This window comes from Diuraphis noxia, unplaced genomic scaffold (assembly GCF_037042655.1).
Source record: "Diuraphis noxia isolate RWA-SAM2 unplaced genomic scaffold, SU_Dnox_SAM2 contig0001, whole genome shotgun sequence".
Classification (NCBI taxonomy): domain Eukaryota; kingdom Metazoa; phylum Arthropoda; class Insecta; order Hemiptera; family Aphididae; genus Diuraphis; species Diuraphis noxia.
Genome location: NW_028301711.1, coordinates 35,094,681 through 35,110,143, shown reverse-complemented (window position 1 = coordinate 35,110,143; position 15,463 = coordinate 35,094,681). Strand labels below are relative to the sequence as shown.

Here is a 15,463-nt window from a genome sequence, read left to right as displayed (position 1 = left end):
CCGCCAACCCAAAATTAATACATTTTTATATACTTATATAAGAAATTATGAAAATTATTTTTAAAAGAGAAAAATTATTCTTTAAACGTGAGTATTTGTAATATTATTATTAGTATTTTTTATTAATGACATGTGCATGGCTGCTATAATGATCGCAAGGTTTGAAATATCAGGTTGTATTATTGACGATTGGAATAATTGGATGTCAGGGTTTACGTATTGAAGCGTTTACGGAATTTGGTTTTAGTTGTATATAGTGTCACCAAAAATTGTTACTCACAATTTTATAAGATTCAATTTGAAATGAATAATAAAAAATGATTTTAATAAATTGTAAATAATTTCTTATTAGTCACAGCGCCCATGGAATGTACTAGTGATGTACGATGGTTCACTTATAGTTTACTGTGGTGCATAGTTTGGGAACCGCTGTCTTGGATTATTAAGTTCCAACGTCATGCCTACATGCCTGATTTACCAAATATATGTAATGTATTACTTAGTCAGTGTTAGTCACCGGGTCCCTTGGTCATGCGGGACCAGGACAAATGTCTATTTTTCAAATGATCCATCTACCTGGCTATCAAATAAATTTATAGACAATAGATTTTAACTATGATCAAAGTGCAATATAAGTAACAAAGATTAATATTATGTACCTAAAATAAATTAAAAATTATAAAACATTTATAGGTATATTCGATTTATTATGATAGTGAATGACCAAAAGCCAAAAATAAAGTTCTAAAGTTGAGATTGTAGCGATAAAGCCCCGATTTTATAGGCCAAATAGGCTTCAGTCATAATTTTCATGTCCATACTTATATAGATACATATTTTTTTAAATTTTGATCGAGGGTGGCTAATGGTGTTTTTTGTCATTATTTTTGGTTTATTGCTAATTATCTTTTCGAGTAGTATACCTAAATCGCAATTATAGTCCACACTGCACAGCACGTGAATAATTCGATACGATCCGAATTATTTAGAGACGCCGAAAGTTGGTTTTTCTAATGACAAATGTATAGATAAATTTATTACTATTTAGAGAATTTTTTTCAGAAGATACTTGTGGGTGGATGGGATACTGATGGTGGGTGCCTTAGCTTTAAAAATAATCAGGAAAAATTATTTTGTCATAGGCGTTTCAAAAGACTTATGCGTTTTTAGATACGATCACGGTTTTGGAGATTGGAAACAAACTATTATTTGACGTTTTATTGTGATTAATAATGTACGGTACATTATGCACCTGTACCTATTTAAAAAAAAAACAATGTATGTGGTTATGGAAAAATAAAAATATTCCTTGACGACAAATCTTTATATTCGACTCTAAACTAGTGGCCACTGGTTTCTCTTTTAATACAGTCTAACACAAGGCATTTCAGCGACGGATCGAACAAATTGACGACTAGGCTGCCCCGCGATCAGGGCATACGGGAGACCGTGTATGGTCGGCTCAAAGAGTAGCCGTGTTCCGCCGGTGTCTGCACTGCGTCATTTTGTCATCGCAGAGGGGGCTGGCGATGTGAGTGGGAGAAATTTCCTCCTCCCTCTTCGCCCCGCGATCCTTCCCTGCCTATGACCACCACCGGTCGCGCCGAGTAGGCCAACGGCAGATGGTAGCCGAGAGTGGGGAGTAGGGACAGCGCCACCGCCGCCGTCGTCGACGAGGGTTCTTCGGTTTTGTGTTTTTTGCACCGTGGTTACGGATAGTATGATACGATCTGACATCTGACGCTTTCCGCGTACACGGGCACCATGTCGCACGGCAATGTTGTTCTCGCAGTGCCGTTCGCATGTTCATGATCCGTGAAAGTTCGTCGTGTTATGTTTTCAATCCGATGGGCTTGTAGAATCGAAGAATACACAAAATGGCGACAAGCGACGACGAACCGATGCACTTGTACGAAGTGTTCCAGAACTGCTTCAACAAGATCGCGAATAAACAACCAGGTTGGTGTCGTTGCTTAATTGTCGTAGAGGCCGGAGGTGTTCTGGGCCATTTTTTATTAATGTTTTTATTTTTTTTTATCACCTTTACATCGCCCCCTGACTGTCGCGATTTTGCACATCCGCGCGTTGCCATCGTTGATGTGTCCGGAAACTATTCCGGTACCCGACGCGTTTTGCGGCATCACGGCGACTATGCTCGCTGTGCGGCACGTCCAGGCTGTACGTTCCTTAAAATACTTTAACCCGTTAATTTATCACTTACTAAGCCCGTGAGCGTGGATTGAATGAATGCGAATGTTGTGATGTGATCCGTTTCGTATTCACACGTCGGTTATGAATACAGTACGTTTGTTTACTCTTGTAGAATATCGTACTCGTTTTGTCATTATTTATCATATAACTTTATATACGATTGTGACAGTGAAAACGAATTTTCAATATACCCATGTTACACGGCGTATCATAACTACTTACCTTTGTTTTATTATTTATATTTAACCAAGTATTTAACAAATATGGTGATTAATTAAATCCAGTATGGGGCAAATATTATTGTGCTTACTTTTTAATTTTGAAATTGATTCTCAAACTTTTTCTAACCATACCTTTATATCTCATAGGTACATTTGTCTAAAAAATAATTTTTTGTTAATACCTATTACCAACAAAACCATAAATATCATTGATTGTGACATAGTTACATGTATTATTACTTGTCTATACCAAAACTGAATACCTAATGTTAATTCATTAATATTATTTTATAACATTACTTAATTGTTCTATAAGTATAAGAACATAATATAATTGAAATGTTTAGAAAAAAATCAATTAAAAACATCATTATTTGTTTACATTTTTGTTTCATACTTCATATTTTTATTATTTACCTATCTATCTTATTTATTTTAAATTATGTTATACCTGTTGTTATTGAGCTTAAAAAATGCATTAGGTTAGGTTAGGTTAGACTTTAGGTTGTGTGTTTCAAAATAAATTTTATTTTAATGCAGTGTTATTATAATTTTATGCACAGTACAATACTAGTGTGGTTGTTTTAAAAAAAAAAATGTCCTAATGTTTTTTTTTTATTCCATACCTTTTACTAAACTCAAAAAATCACTTTAAATCGATTTTAATTTCAAATTAATTTAATTTATTGAAATGTAACTCATTGGTAAGCAAACAACTTATAAGTTTGGTTGAGTAAAATTAGCCTTAAATATTTTAAATGTAGGTAATTCATGATACTTACTCTGTTTTGTAAGAACAGTATTTAGCTAGTTATCTTACTAAATTGTCTATTCTATAGGTAAATATACATGCAATGTAATGGGTTGGATTGACCAATGTTTAAGATTCTATGTAGCTATTGCCACATAATCTTTAATATCAATCTATCAGTCAATTTAAAACTGGATTATCGGTTGATTGGCCTATTATCAAGTTTAAATACAAAAACATTATTTAAATGATATAATAATTGTATGTTTATCATTAGAATGTATAATTCGTACGTAGTTAATTAAAATTGCTTATTAATAACCACATTTATGGCCATTATTGCTAATAATACCTTGTGTCTTTATTTCTGTTTCAGAAAAATCTGGATTTCAGCCTCCATATAACATAGAAAATGGAATGGTATGTTACTTAGTATATCATATTTTTTAGTAATAACTTTTAAGTGATCCTTCTCTTGTACTTTTTGTTTATGATTTTAGCTTTATCTTCTATTAGTTATATTAACAAATTAATATAATTTTTGAGTTACCTCTAATTTATTTCTAACCTAAGATACTAAATAATATTTTCTTTTTTTATTGGTTTGGGTTAAATACTTAACAAACAAATAAATAGGATTAAAAATGTCTGAAGATATAACAATTTTTGTTATTAAATATTGTTTTAGGCATATGGTAATAATTTTGCATCTGGCCCTGAAACTTTCAGCCCAGATTCTCCATATTTTCCATTTGGTAATACTCCACGTAAGCCTCTTCCAACAACTACTGCAGGTACTGCAGTTAAAAGAAAAAGAGAGGTAATAAATTGTTATATAAAATGTTAATATTTTTGTACTGTATTTAATACTATGTGTTTTTAAATATAGGTATATTGAATACACTATTATTCTATGCACATATTTATATCTACATTTTACTATCATTTCTAACTATTAATTGAAGCTCTGCTTATATACTATTTATAATTTATATTTTAAGTTTTTTTGCATGAATATATACAATATATTTTGTTTATCTCATTTATTGGCATAACTTCTATTTATGGGTTTTAATTTTCTATTTTAATTTACGCTTTTTAGTATTTTAGTTTCAAAATGTGTACTTAATAAAAATAATATAACTTATTAATTTTCCTTTTTAGTAAGCCTTTTATATTTAGTCAATTTCTTTGTTAGATCTGTGGTCATAATATTTTATTTTTTAAATTAAATTACAAAATATAGATAAAAAATAGTAGTACCTACCTAATTTGTAAAATTTGTAAAATTATTTTTAGTGTAAGTTCAAACAAAAACCTAAGTCATTATATTTTAGAATAATTGTTTTATGAGTATTCATATTGGACTAGTTTTTTAGGTCTAGTGGTTGTTTAGTCGATTCATTTTTTATTAGTTTTTATTTAGCAATTAATATTTATTATTGCTTTTTATAAAGTGGCAGCGCTAATGATGAGCGATTCAAAGAAATGAATTGACTTTTTAAAACTATAAATCAAAAATCGATCCATTGAATCTATTCAGAAATAGGTACATAACAACAAAATATTTTGCCGTGATTGGTCTAGGTGATTCTTGATTATGAATCAATCTTCCGTATTTTTATTCTGTAAATGTAAGTTAGTTTGAAGGTAAAGATTGAATTACTGATTAAAGTCTGAAAGAAGTCTGATGAGATCGACGACTTAATTTTTCCCGAAATTAATCAGATCACAGAAATCGATTTAAAGGATCGATTTGTCGGGTAAAATATCGATTCAGAACGCCCATATCTTTAAAATTAAATTAGTAAATTAGTTTTTCAAATAATTGCTTCATATCGTTTGGTCCTATGTGACGATACTGACTGTGAGAGATAAACCAATTTCCATCTAAAAGCATGACTCTGGGAGCCCAAAGCGGAAGAACATCGTTGTTCTGTAAATTACGAAAAATGCATATTAAGTTAATAATACTTAAAAGTTAAAATGCTGAATTGTAAAAGAACTGAATATTTCATATTACAAAAACTGTATAAATCACCCCCCCCCCCTTATTATATCACCCCTTCCCCTCGTTTATTTACGATGTGCGTGAAATTTGCACCTCCGTTGAAGAAGTTTAGCAGTTAACATCTATTAGAAGAAAATATTTAAACGTTAAAAACTTTGTAAGTTAACAAATATATAATTTTGAATTTATAGTTAAAATAATTGTTAAAATTTTAACATACCTATTTTAAATTTTAATACAATATATAATCCTGGGTTTCATTGGTTATCACCATCTTGTTACACCTTGTAATGATATTGGATTTAAATAATTTAATTTACCAAATTACTGTAGACTTTTCTTAAGAATTAAAATTCTTATTTATTGTATATAGACATTGTTAAATATTAATTTCGTTTTGATAAAAAGTTATGAAAGCATTAAAAAAATTAATTGTATATTTACTAGATAGTTTATTCGAGTAAATTATATAAATTTATCATCAAATTCAAAAGTTGTTTTTGTTATATTTTTCTTTAATAACGATGCAAGTATTAAAATTATTTAAGAGGACATTTTGTCTCCGTTTAACGTACAACAGAAATTTACGTTTAGATTTTACTAATTGAATTCAATTTTGTGTTGTTAGTTTTAATATTAGAGCGAATTGAACCAACTTAAAGATAACTGTGTTGACACTTAATTTTTTTACAATATTTTAACTTTTAAGCGATTTATAAGCATTTAAAAATTGTAATAAAATACGTAGGTAATTATATCTTAAAAATTGAAATGTTGACTCGTAATAATCAACTTTTACTTTTAAGTTTGATAGTATTGGTAAATTTACTCTTAATATTAAAGCTATATCAACCCATAATTAGTTCTTCTAAACGCAAATTTTGTATATTGCTCATTTGTTTACAAAACGGGAGCAACTAATAATGAGGGTGTCACATCCTCTTAAGCAATTTGAAGTAGGTACTATATTATTTGAGATTTAAAGTTCTAAATAAAAAGAAATGTTGATCTACGTTTTTTTGAAATATAGGTTATCAAAATTTACTATAACAGTTCAATTTATGTAAATAAAAAATAATACTAAAAATGTTGTTATATTTATATCGAAAATTTCAGTTTTTTAATCTTAAGCTTTCTCTATACTTGGTATCTTAAAAATTTGAGTTATAGTCAGATTTTAAATTCTAACTATAGTGAAGTCAAAACCTTTGTTCCAATGGTGGCCGGTCTGTGATGCCGAAACCATTTCGATTAATTTTTCTAAAATCAATCAACATGATGTGAAAGTTAATTTATCCATTTACATTGTTTGTTTAATTGTGCAATATTATTATCTCGTATTTTTTTCAAACTAATAACCTTAGTAGGTAGTTGATGTTTTGTCAATAATAATAATAATAATAATAATAATAATAATAACAATAATAATAAACTTCCGATATATTTTTTTCAGTTATTGCACGTCGATAAAATCATAAATTAAATACAGATTACTGGGTACAAATTTAAGAAATTGTCAGTGCATTATTTGTTCGCTCAATTTGATCCATGCGCACCGTAGCAAATTTGAGTTCAGTAGAACCAGCCAGCTTTGAATTTTTAGATTAAGTATTTGAATGAATTGTCTTAATGTTAAACTTCAAGTAAAAACATTATCTGTATACGTTGGTTTTTTTTATGGTATTATAATTTTAAAGTAAATAATACGAGCATTTTTAAATTGCAAAAAAGTGTAAAAAACCCAACGCTTCAACAAAGATAATTGTCTTAGTTTTGAGTTTGATGATTGGTAAATCTACTCTTTATACTAAAGCTTCATCACGAACAACGCAAGGTCAGCTGAACGTAAATTTGCTAAAAGTTGCGCATGGGGTCAGTGAGGGAAAATAGTGTACTGACATCATATTAAGCTTATTATTTTATAATATACAGGTATATTATATATATCCAAATGATTGCAACTATAATTGTACATACTATAAAATTTTTTCTTGATTTACTATTTAGTTGCTTGCCATTTTTCTAAAAACTGAGAAAATCGCTCTGTTAAATAGTCGAAGGAAAAAGTTTACCTTGTCATTGAATACATAAATCACTGTAATAGATGTATTAAAATAATTCTACATGAATATGATATAATAATTAAAAACGATCTCGACTGGAAACGGCTTTTTAGCCTATAATTATATAATGTTACCAAAATTATCCGCAATTTTGACTTTTAAATTCAAACGGCTTAAAAAAAAACAGTGACTGTATTTTTCATATTTTTAAGTTTTTAAGAAAACTATACAAGGTTTATTCTTAGTCTAATTAAAATTTAAAAAGTCGAACATTTGAATTATCTATAAATAGCTCAGAGTCAAAATATTTTGAAAATGCATATCAGTATTTAGGTACTTGTCAAAACATCTGTTGAACGTTTTAAATTTACGGTTATTTTTTATTAAAATAACAACAAAAAATACAAAATCGATATTGTCAAAACCTGGTTTTGCGAAAATATTTCCGTTCTTATAATTTTTATTTTGAACAATACTGAGGATCTTCTACTTTTAACCAAACTAGCTTCAATGTTTCACTATAGTAGAATACTACTACTTATACTACTTTTTTTCAATAAATAATGTCTTGAAACTCATAAACTTAATTGTAAGACTAGTACATTCATCTGAGTTGTTCCGCTCAGAATCTAATTTAAAATATTAACTTAAATATTGAATAGCATCAAATCCATTGCTATATATTTTACCGTATACATCGACCGATATTTATAATTAGCCCTGGTCTAATATTGTCCACCATCTACTTTTATAAATTAGGTTCAGTAGGAGATTATATAAAAAAATATATGGCTAAAACTTCACAATATTATTTGTTTGACGTCGTTTAAATTTTAATTGAGTCTTATAGGATACCTTTTAGGTGATAGTTAAAAATTGAAAATATTGTATCGTAGTATCACCCAGTTTAATATATATTTTTATTATTTACAGAGTATAGACTCGCCACCAGCAGAGCCATCAGAAGTTGAAGTTCCCCATCATTGGGTAAGATTTTTTTATTAGTTCATTGTTTTATCATTTGTAGTCTGTGTTTCGATTCAAAATCTTAAAAAAATCGGAAAAAATAAAACGAAAACACTTTTGGTTCCTATATAATACCTATAAAGTGTAATTTATTTCTTCGTGTCCCAATATTCATTTTTGATACACCTGATCTTGCACCTTAAATTTATAATAACTTTTTGAGGTTTCAGATTATTTTTTAGTAGCTTAAACAATTATGTTTCACGCGTATACATGTAGTGTGCTGTTGTGTGTTATTGCAGAATTGATCACGATTTATTCTAGTGTTATTATATTTAGCTTTGCAAAGTTATCAGATTAGTTATTAACTATAACTATTATAATATCTAATACGTTGGTAAAAAATCTATATATATTTTTAATTAGACGTTTGAAATTTATTTTGTAAGCTATATTTTGTATTTAATTTTGTGGTATTGAAAATTATATATTTTAAAAATATAAAATTAATTGATATTTAATTTTTTGAAATTAAAAACGATATGTCTTTAAAATGTTAAAGTACGATATATTTTTAAAAGGTATATAAAAAAATATATAAAAGGCATATTTTACTTATTTGATCCATTGCCCATTAGTAAGTAATGTTTACAATGTATGGTTCTTCATATTTAACCCCAACAAAGAAAACTAAAAACACTTGTTTTTGTTTATACAGCTTAGCAAGCAATTACTCTTAGCAATTCCTTTGTTCTACATTTTAACATGTAAATAAATTAAATATCCGCAATAATGTATTATCTAAATGAATATTGGTTCAATAGGTAGCTTAGAAATTAATTGTTTCCTATATCAACGGTGTTTTGGGTAAAAATAATTTAATAATTTTTTAATTTTTGTGAAAAGTTTTAAACTTCTTATTAAATAAAATATGTTTCATTAAAATTCGTCTAAGATATTATATGTGCGTATAATTAGACTTAAATTATTAGAATTAGAAATAAATCAATTTATGTATGTATATTTATTAATTATAATCTATGCTCTATTATAGTATTATAAATAAATTGTAGTAGGAATGCAAAATTATATTTACTAAGTTCGAGAATCGAAAAATATTTTGGCCGAATCTCGGATTTATCCATTATATTTTGTATTTTATAATGTATTATATACATTTATAATTAATTTATCTACTCATCCCAAATATATCCTATATTATAATAATACGTGATCATATTAGTAATGAGCTAATAACATAATATATCATTTACTGATTAAAATTGGTGCAAGATTTGGTATACGAGAATTTTAATCAAATCTTATACATATTTGTTGTCTTCGAGTTATAAGACATTTTGGCTTATTTTTTATTTAGTATGAGTTATAAATAAAGTATTTTTTAAAGTTGTTTAGTTTATGTTTTTAATTTTAATTTTATAATGCTCTATTCGCTATTTATTACTTGTAAATAATTTTTTATTGATATAGAAATTAAATAAACTTCCGATACCCTATAAGTACCTCGTTGATAAAATGTAATTCACTAGGTATTCTTTCATTTTAAAATCACATATTTTAAACAGGTATTCAGATTTCCAATATTCTTGGCAAGATGATTTACAACTCTATATTAATAAAATATATATTGTATAATTTATTACCAATAATTATTTGTATTGTACGTTAGGAACCTAGTACGCGTATACGATGATTTTTAAATACGCTGGTTGAGATTCAAGTTCATAAAAACCAACGCCGGACTGTGTATTATTTATGGAATTTGTACGATGCTGCGTAACAAATGTTGATTTTAATGTAATTTGTTAACCTTTTTTTCATAAATATTGTATAGAATTTAGTCCCCTTATTCTTTTTGTGCACGGGTTTACCAAACGTTCCTTTTTTTTGTCCGTCTTTGAAGCGTGCTCTCACGGATGTTCGCTTTTCGGCCTCCGCGGTGATGGGGTAGTGCGATATTATTATTATATACGTGTGTAGCAGTAATATAATTTTTGTAGCTCAGCAAGAAAGGACCAGTAGTTCAATAGTTTGAAACATCTGGCAAAGTGGCATCCGATGTAGGTAGGATACACCGTGGCAGCACACAGTGCTCGGTTCTAACTATTCAGACAACACCGCCGTCATGGTGTGTCTACCACTCCCCTCCAGCTCATGCTGGCCCATGACCAATGCCTTGAACGACAAGGGCTCTTTAGTTTTAATGAATGAAATCTTAATTTTTAACGGCACACCCATTTCATAATGATTTTGATAAAATAAGTTTTTGTATAATAATTTCGTTAATCTTAGAAAAAAAGTATAATTACTAAGTAATTGGTAAGAAACTAATGAAAAGAGCCCTTTGTTTTACGAATTATAAGTAACTTTTATTAAAAATACTGTTTTTAACAGTGAAAATCATTGGTTTTTAAAATCACTGCACGAATCGTGATAAAGTATACATTACACAATATGTACGCACGTAATTATACATATAAACTAAATTAAGTTTGATGTATTACATATTATATTAATTATTGATAGAATTTTTAATATTATAGAATGCTTAAATGCAAAATAAAATAACAATAATAATTATAATCATTAAAAATATTAAAATTTAATTTGTTGATTCTGGACGGAGTGATTAATGATAACCACTATTGAAAGTTATATATTTTTACTTTATAGTAATTTAGTATTTATTTGGAAAATCGTTGTTTTGTTAGTAATTTTTTAATTATTATTAAAACATTTTCATACAATTTACAAACAGTATTTATTTAAATTTATTATATGTAGTAGTACCACAGAATAAGACAATAGTACGTTACATAAAATAGATATAAAAAGCTTTTATCAGTGAAATCTAGTTTTTGTTTGATAGGGGAAGGAACCCTTGTAAAATCATGTAAGACGAACCTTCACATGATGCAGGATATGAGGATCTTAAATATCTGATTTCTATATTAACCATCCCATTGAGGGGATAATGTTATAAGTGCTTATACTTGGTTGCCAATATCTGCTATTAAATTTCATCCCCGTTGTCTGTTCATAATATGCGTATGGCTTTAAAACGCATACCATATTTTTTTTTTAAATATCGTAACACATATGTATGATCTTTAAATAACTCATCATGCTAATTAGAGTATTTTAAATATATACCTAGTTTAATTGCCATTGCAAATGAGCATCGTATCAGTAAAATTGAAATACAGTATTGAAGTTAAATCATTGAAAAAATACAATAAATTGCATGCAAGACGCAGGTGTATACTTAGTACTTACTACTTATTAATCTAATCTATATTAATATATTACTATTTAATATAATACTATGTAGGTATTTATGAAAGATCGAAATTTAATAGTCCTAGATGAACCTGTTTTTATACTAGTTATAATATTCATTGGTCCATTTAGTATTTCAAACTTCCAATATTATAATTTACTGGCGAGTATGTTTGGTGGTATTGGTCGAAATTAAGTTATGACATTTTAACATATTTAATTTCAATACGGCTGATCAACAATAGATACTAATGATATAATAAAATAGATAAGTACAATTTATAGGTAGACGTACATATATATGATATATTAGATATTATGTACCTACGTAATAATATTATATAGTTGTTATCGTTAGCGTTCGTAACGCGGTCCAGCAAAACAAGTGGGTACCGACTATATCGCGGAAATATTGTCTTTTGTAATAATTTATAGGATAGGACGACAATCGTCTGTCGAGTGATGTATTCGGTTTTGACTTGTGATTTACGGCGCCGTGTGTGTATGTGATATTAATCGAAACATTTACACGGTGTTTGAAATATGAAAAAACGTATTCATTAAACGCGTTATTGTTCGGGAGAAAAAAAATAGTAAGGTACAACAATGATTGTGTCGTGTCGTGTCGTGTATATTGTTCCGATGAGACCCGCGCGTACATACTACATAAAATACATTATGTATTATTATATCTATGGTGTATTTTTTTTTATCCCGCGGTAGTTCTGCTGCAGCAGCAGCAGCAGCAGTGGCAAGCGCAGAGCTAAGAGGAGAGCATCGTCGATGGTTGGCAGCAGTGTTGCGCGAGGGGTCTACACACGATCGTCGTATTACTTTAGTGCATATCCTCTGCGTTTTATTGTGCCGTATTACTATATACACGCACGTCGCATGGAATATATATATGCTATATGAACTCGCCATATACATTATATTATATACATGCACTATATACATTATACTGTATATATATATATATAGTTTATGCGGCGGCGGTGGCATAGGCAGGTGGTAGTGCGGCGGCGGTGGTTATACAGTGTACCGTGTACGGCAGCGGTTCAGAGGTGGTGGTGTATATACATACATATAATATAATATATATATATATCATATACGAAGCATACGCACACGCACACGTTTGCGCGCGCGCTCGTATCGTGTATTCGTACGTAGAGCCTGTTGCTCCTTCGCTGTAGCAGCGCGGTCCGCGTTTCAGTGTAACGGCGGCTTTCCGTGACAATGGACACGATGCCGAAGTCGTCCTCCTAATCCCGCCCAGCAGTGCGTGGCTTCGCGCAGTGAGTGAGTGCGAGAGAGTGAGAGAGTAACATAGAGACGCTGACGGGGAGACCTCTCGTACGTCGTCGTCACGTGCTGCGTGCGTTGTTTCCGTCGTCGTCGTGCCGCCGCCGTGTCCGTGTGTCGTTTCGCGCGCGCGTGCGTGTGTTTTTGACGTGTGCGTGCGCGTGTGTACCACACAGCGACCATCTGTTCGCGCCCCGACATCATCGTCGTCGCGTATTTCGCGTGTGACGGGGGAACAGAAAAAAAATTCAGGCAAAGAGGGTCGTGTTGTATACAAGCAGGCGGCGTAGGAGGAGTAGGGTGATCATCGAATACGATTTTCGTTGTAATATTATAATATAATATTATATAGTACGATCTCCACTGCGACCACCGGGGTTAAAGATCATCGTCAACCGCCGGCATGCATCACTACCGTACCAGAGAAGACGAGACCCCTTGCGGGGGCGACCCGTATTTCTATCTTAGGCTCTCAGCCGGCGCGGCCCCCTACAGCCCCATCAAGCTCGAAGTGGACGTGAAACCCGAACCCCACATGACGCCCGTCGATTGCTTGCAACACGGTTCCTCACCGGTCGACTCGGGTTCCGCGGTGATAGATACTGTCGGTGGTTGCGGTAATGCCGCTGTCGTGGCGGATATCGGTGGTTGTGGCGGCGTTATCGTGGGCGACGGTGTCGGTGTCCGTTGCAAAGACGAAGGGGGCGCAACCGGAATCGGTCTGCTGGCTCTCACGCAGCTTGACGGTTACGGCGGCTATAACAATAAGTCGTACTGTCATGCCGACGGCGGTGCGGTCGACTTGCAGCTGCAGCATGACCGCGTCGGCGACGACGACATCGACAAAGACCACTGCAAATATTCGTACGGTCGACTGATATACTCATCGCCCGATGATGATAATGTTATAAAACATCAGGTATATTCGAAATTATCTTCACTTTTCAATATCTATTTCATTGTAATGTGGTAATACACGGTATGATCGTGTATGACTTTAGAATAATTATCAATTACATTATTCTCGTCTCAACCACTGTCTGCTTTATTATATTTGAGTTTTCTACGTATAATATATTAAATTGTATATTGTACATATATGTATTATATTATTATGCTTTTTTGAATGAATGTATTTTCATCTGTGGTTCAAAATATAAACACCATTAGGTACATCTGCTCTTATCTAAAAAGAAAATTCGTACCTCACTCTTTTCTGAATTTTATACAGGCTACCTTATAGTTTGTGGGTATGAGAAGTTTAATAAACAGTTCTTGGAGAACTCTAATGCAGTTCAATAAGCTACACTATAGTTTTCTTACCTACTGTAACTATATTTCCTACATTTTATTTTTGTACTGCACACAAGACGCAACAATAGAGGTACCTGTATAATAATTATGTTATAGTATATAATAGCCAAGTTTGAACAATTTGAAGCGTGTTTGTAAAAATAGAGCTTATAACATCATGACTATAATTATCTTGACTTCATAATATATCAACAGCCGTTTTCGTTGTTTTCATCTGAATACAATTATTTGATTCGAATTATGTTGTTATTCGATATTGAAAATTTTTTAAATAAAAAGTTAAAAAATAAGTTTATATTGGTTATTGTATATTTGTATATTTAGCTAAAGTTGTACACTTTAGAGATTATCTCCAGAATAATACAATGTTAATAAAATAACACTTAAAAAATATATGAATGGACAATCAATTTCCTAATGCACTAAATTGTATAGTTACCGGTGATTAATACCCTATCATTCTTTTTCATAATTGATCCCCTATAATGTATATAATATATACATTACTATTATGTATCGATTTAATTTAAATTTTGTTGAAGACTATTTGAACTTGTTCGCCACTTATTACACTTATTAAAGTATTTTAAACATAAATTTATTATTTTGCCATGTCATAATAATTTCGATGTACAGAGACCGAGGTGTATGACCCCTATCATCCGATGTAACTGGTAAAGGATTTGGAACGTCTTGGAATGACAGGGTGTCAGTGATATTTTATATTTTGTTAATAAAATAACTAATTTTTTAAATTCGAACAAAACAAACATTTTAAGCACGCTAAAAAATCTCATCTCAAAGGTTTATTCGATTATTTTTATATCTTTATTTTTTATTTTTGTAGCATATAATTTATTAAAATAGAGTGAAGTTAAAAATGCTTGCCCTGGTTAAAAAAGTGTTATCGAATATACACTAGGCAGCAGCAGTTACACCGTATGAAATAGCTATAAGTAGGTCTTTATTGTTGATTATATTATTTTGTAAGGTGAACCAAACCAGTTGGCAGATGTTATAAAACACACCTGCCTGCATCCTCACAACAATGGTCTCCTACTCACCGCACCTCTAAAGTATAGCTTGATTCTTTTTTTCTCCGGTTTTGTCTATCTAAGCCAACTTAAAATTAATAAATTTCACATTTTAGTTTTACGCTCATGTCATGATTATTATGTATACTGTATATAATATGTACACATATTCCATTTGTTCGTTAAGCAAATTTGATATGATTACCTATTGCAATTTGCGATGAATTACAAGCTTAAATTAAAAACTAATTTGAATTAGTTACATAACGGAATATTATACACCTAGT

The 15,463-nt window shown here is 30.5% G+C and overlaps 1 protein-coding gene across 9 annotated transcripts in view; it reads left to right on the top strand.

Moving 5' to 3' along the window:
* The first annotated feature begins 1,658 nt into the window (after nucleotides 1-1,658).
* The window catches only part of da (transcription factor daughterless), a 35,085-nt gene continuing 21,280 nt past the window's right edge, over nucleotides 1,659-15,463 (top strand). For 4 of the 9 annotated variants that reach the window (XM_015516604.2, XM_015516602.2, XM_015516600.2 and 1 more), the window contains exon 1: nucleotides 12,742-13,747. In XM_015516604.2, coding sequence (XP_015372090.1) covers nucleotides 13,232-13,747 — 516 coding nt within the window. In that variant the 5' untranslated portion in view covers nucleotides 12,742-13,231. Of the gene's footprint in view, nucleotides 1,960-3,559; nucleotides 3,604-3,871; nucleotides 4,004-8,190; nucleotides 8,245-12,741; nucleotides 13,748-15,463 lie in introns of those variants that run through there. The other 5 variants (XM_015516606.2, XM_015516598.2, XM_015516603.2 and 2 more) reach the window with 4 other exon arrangements.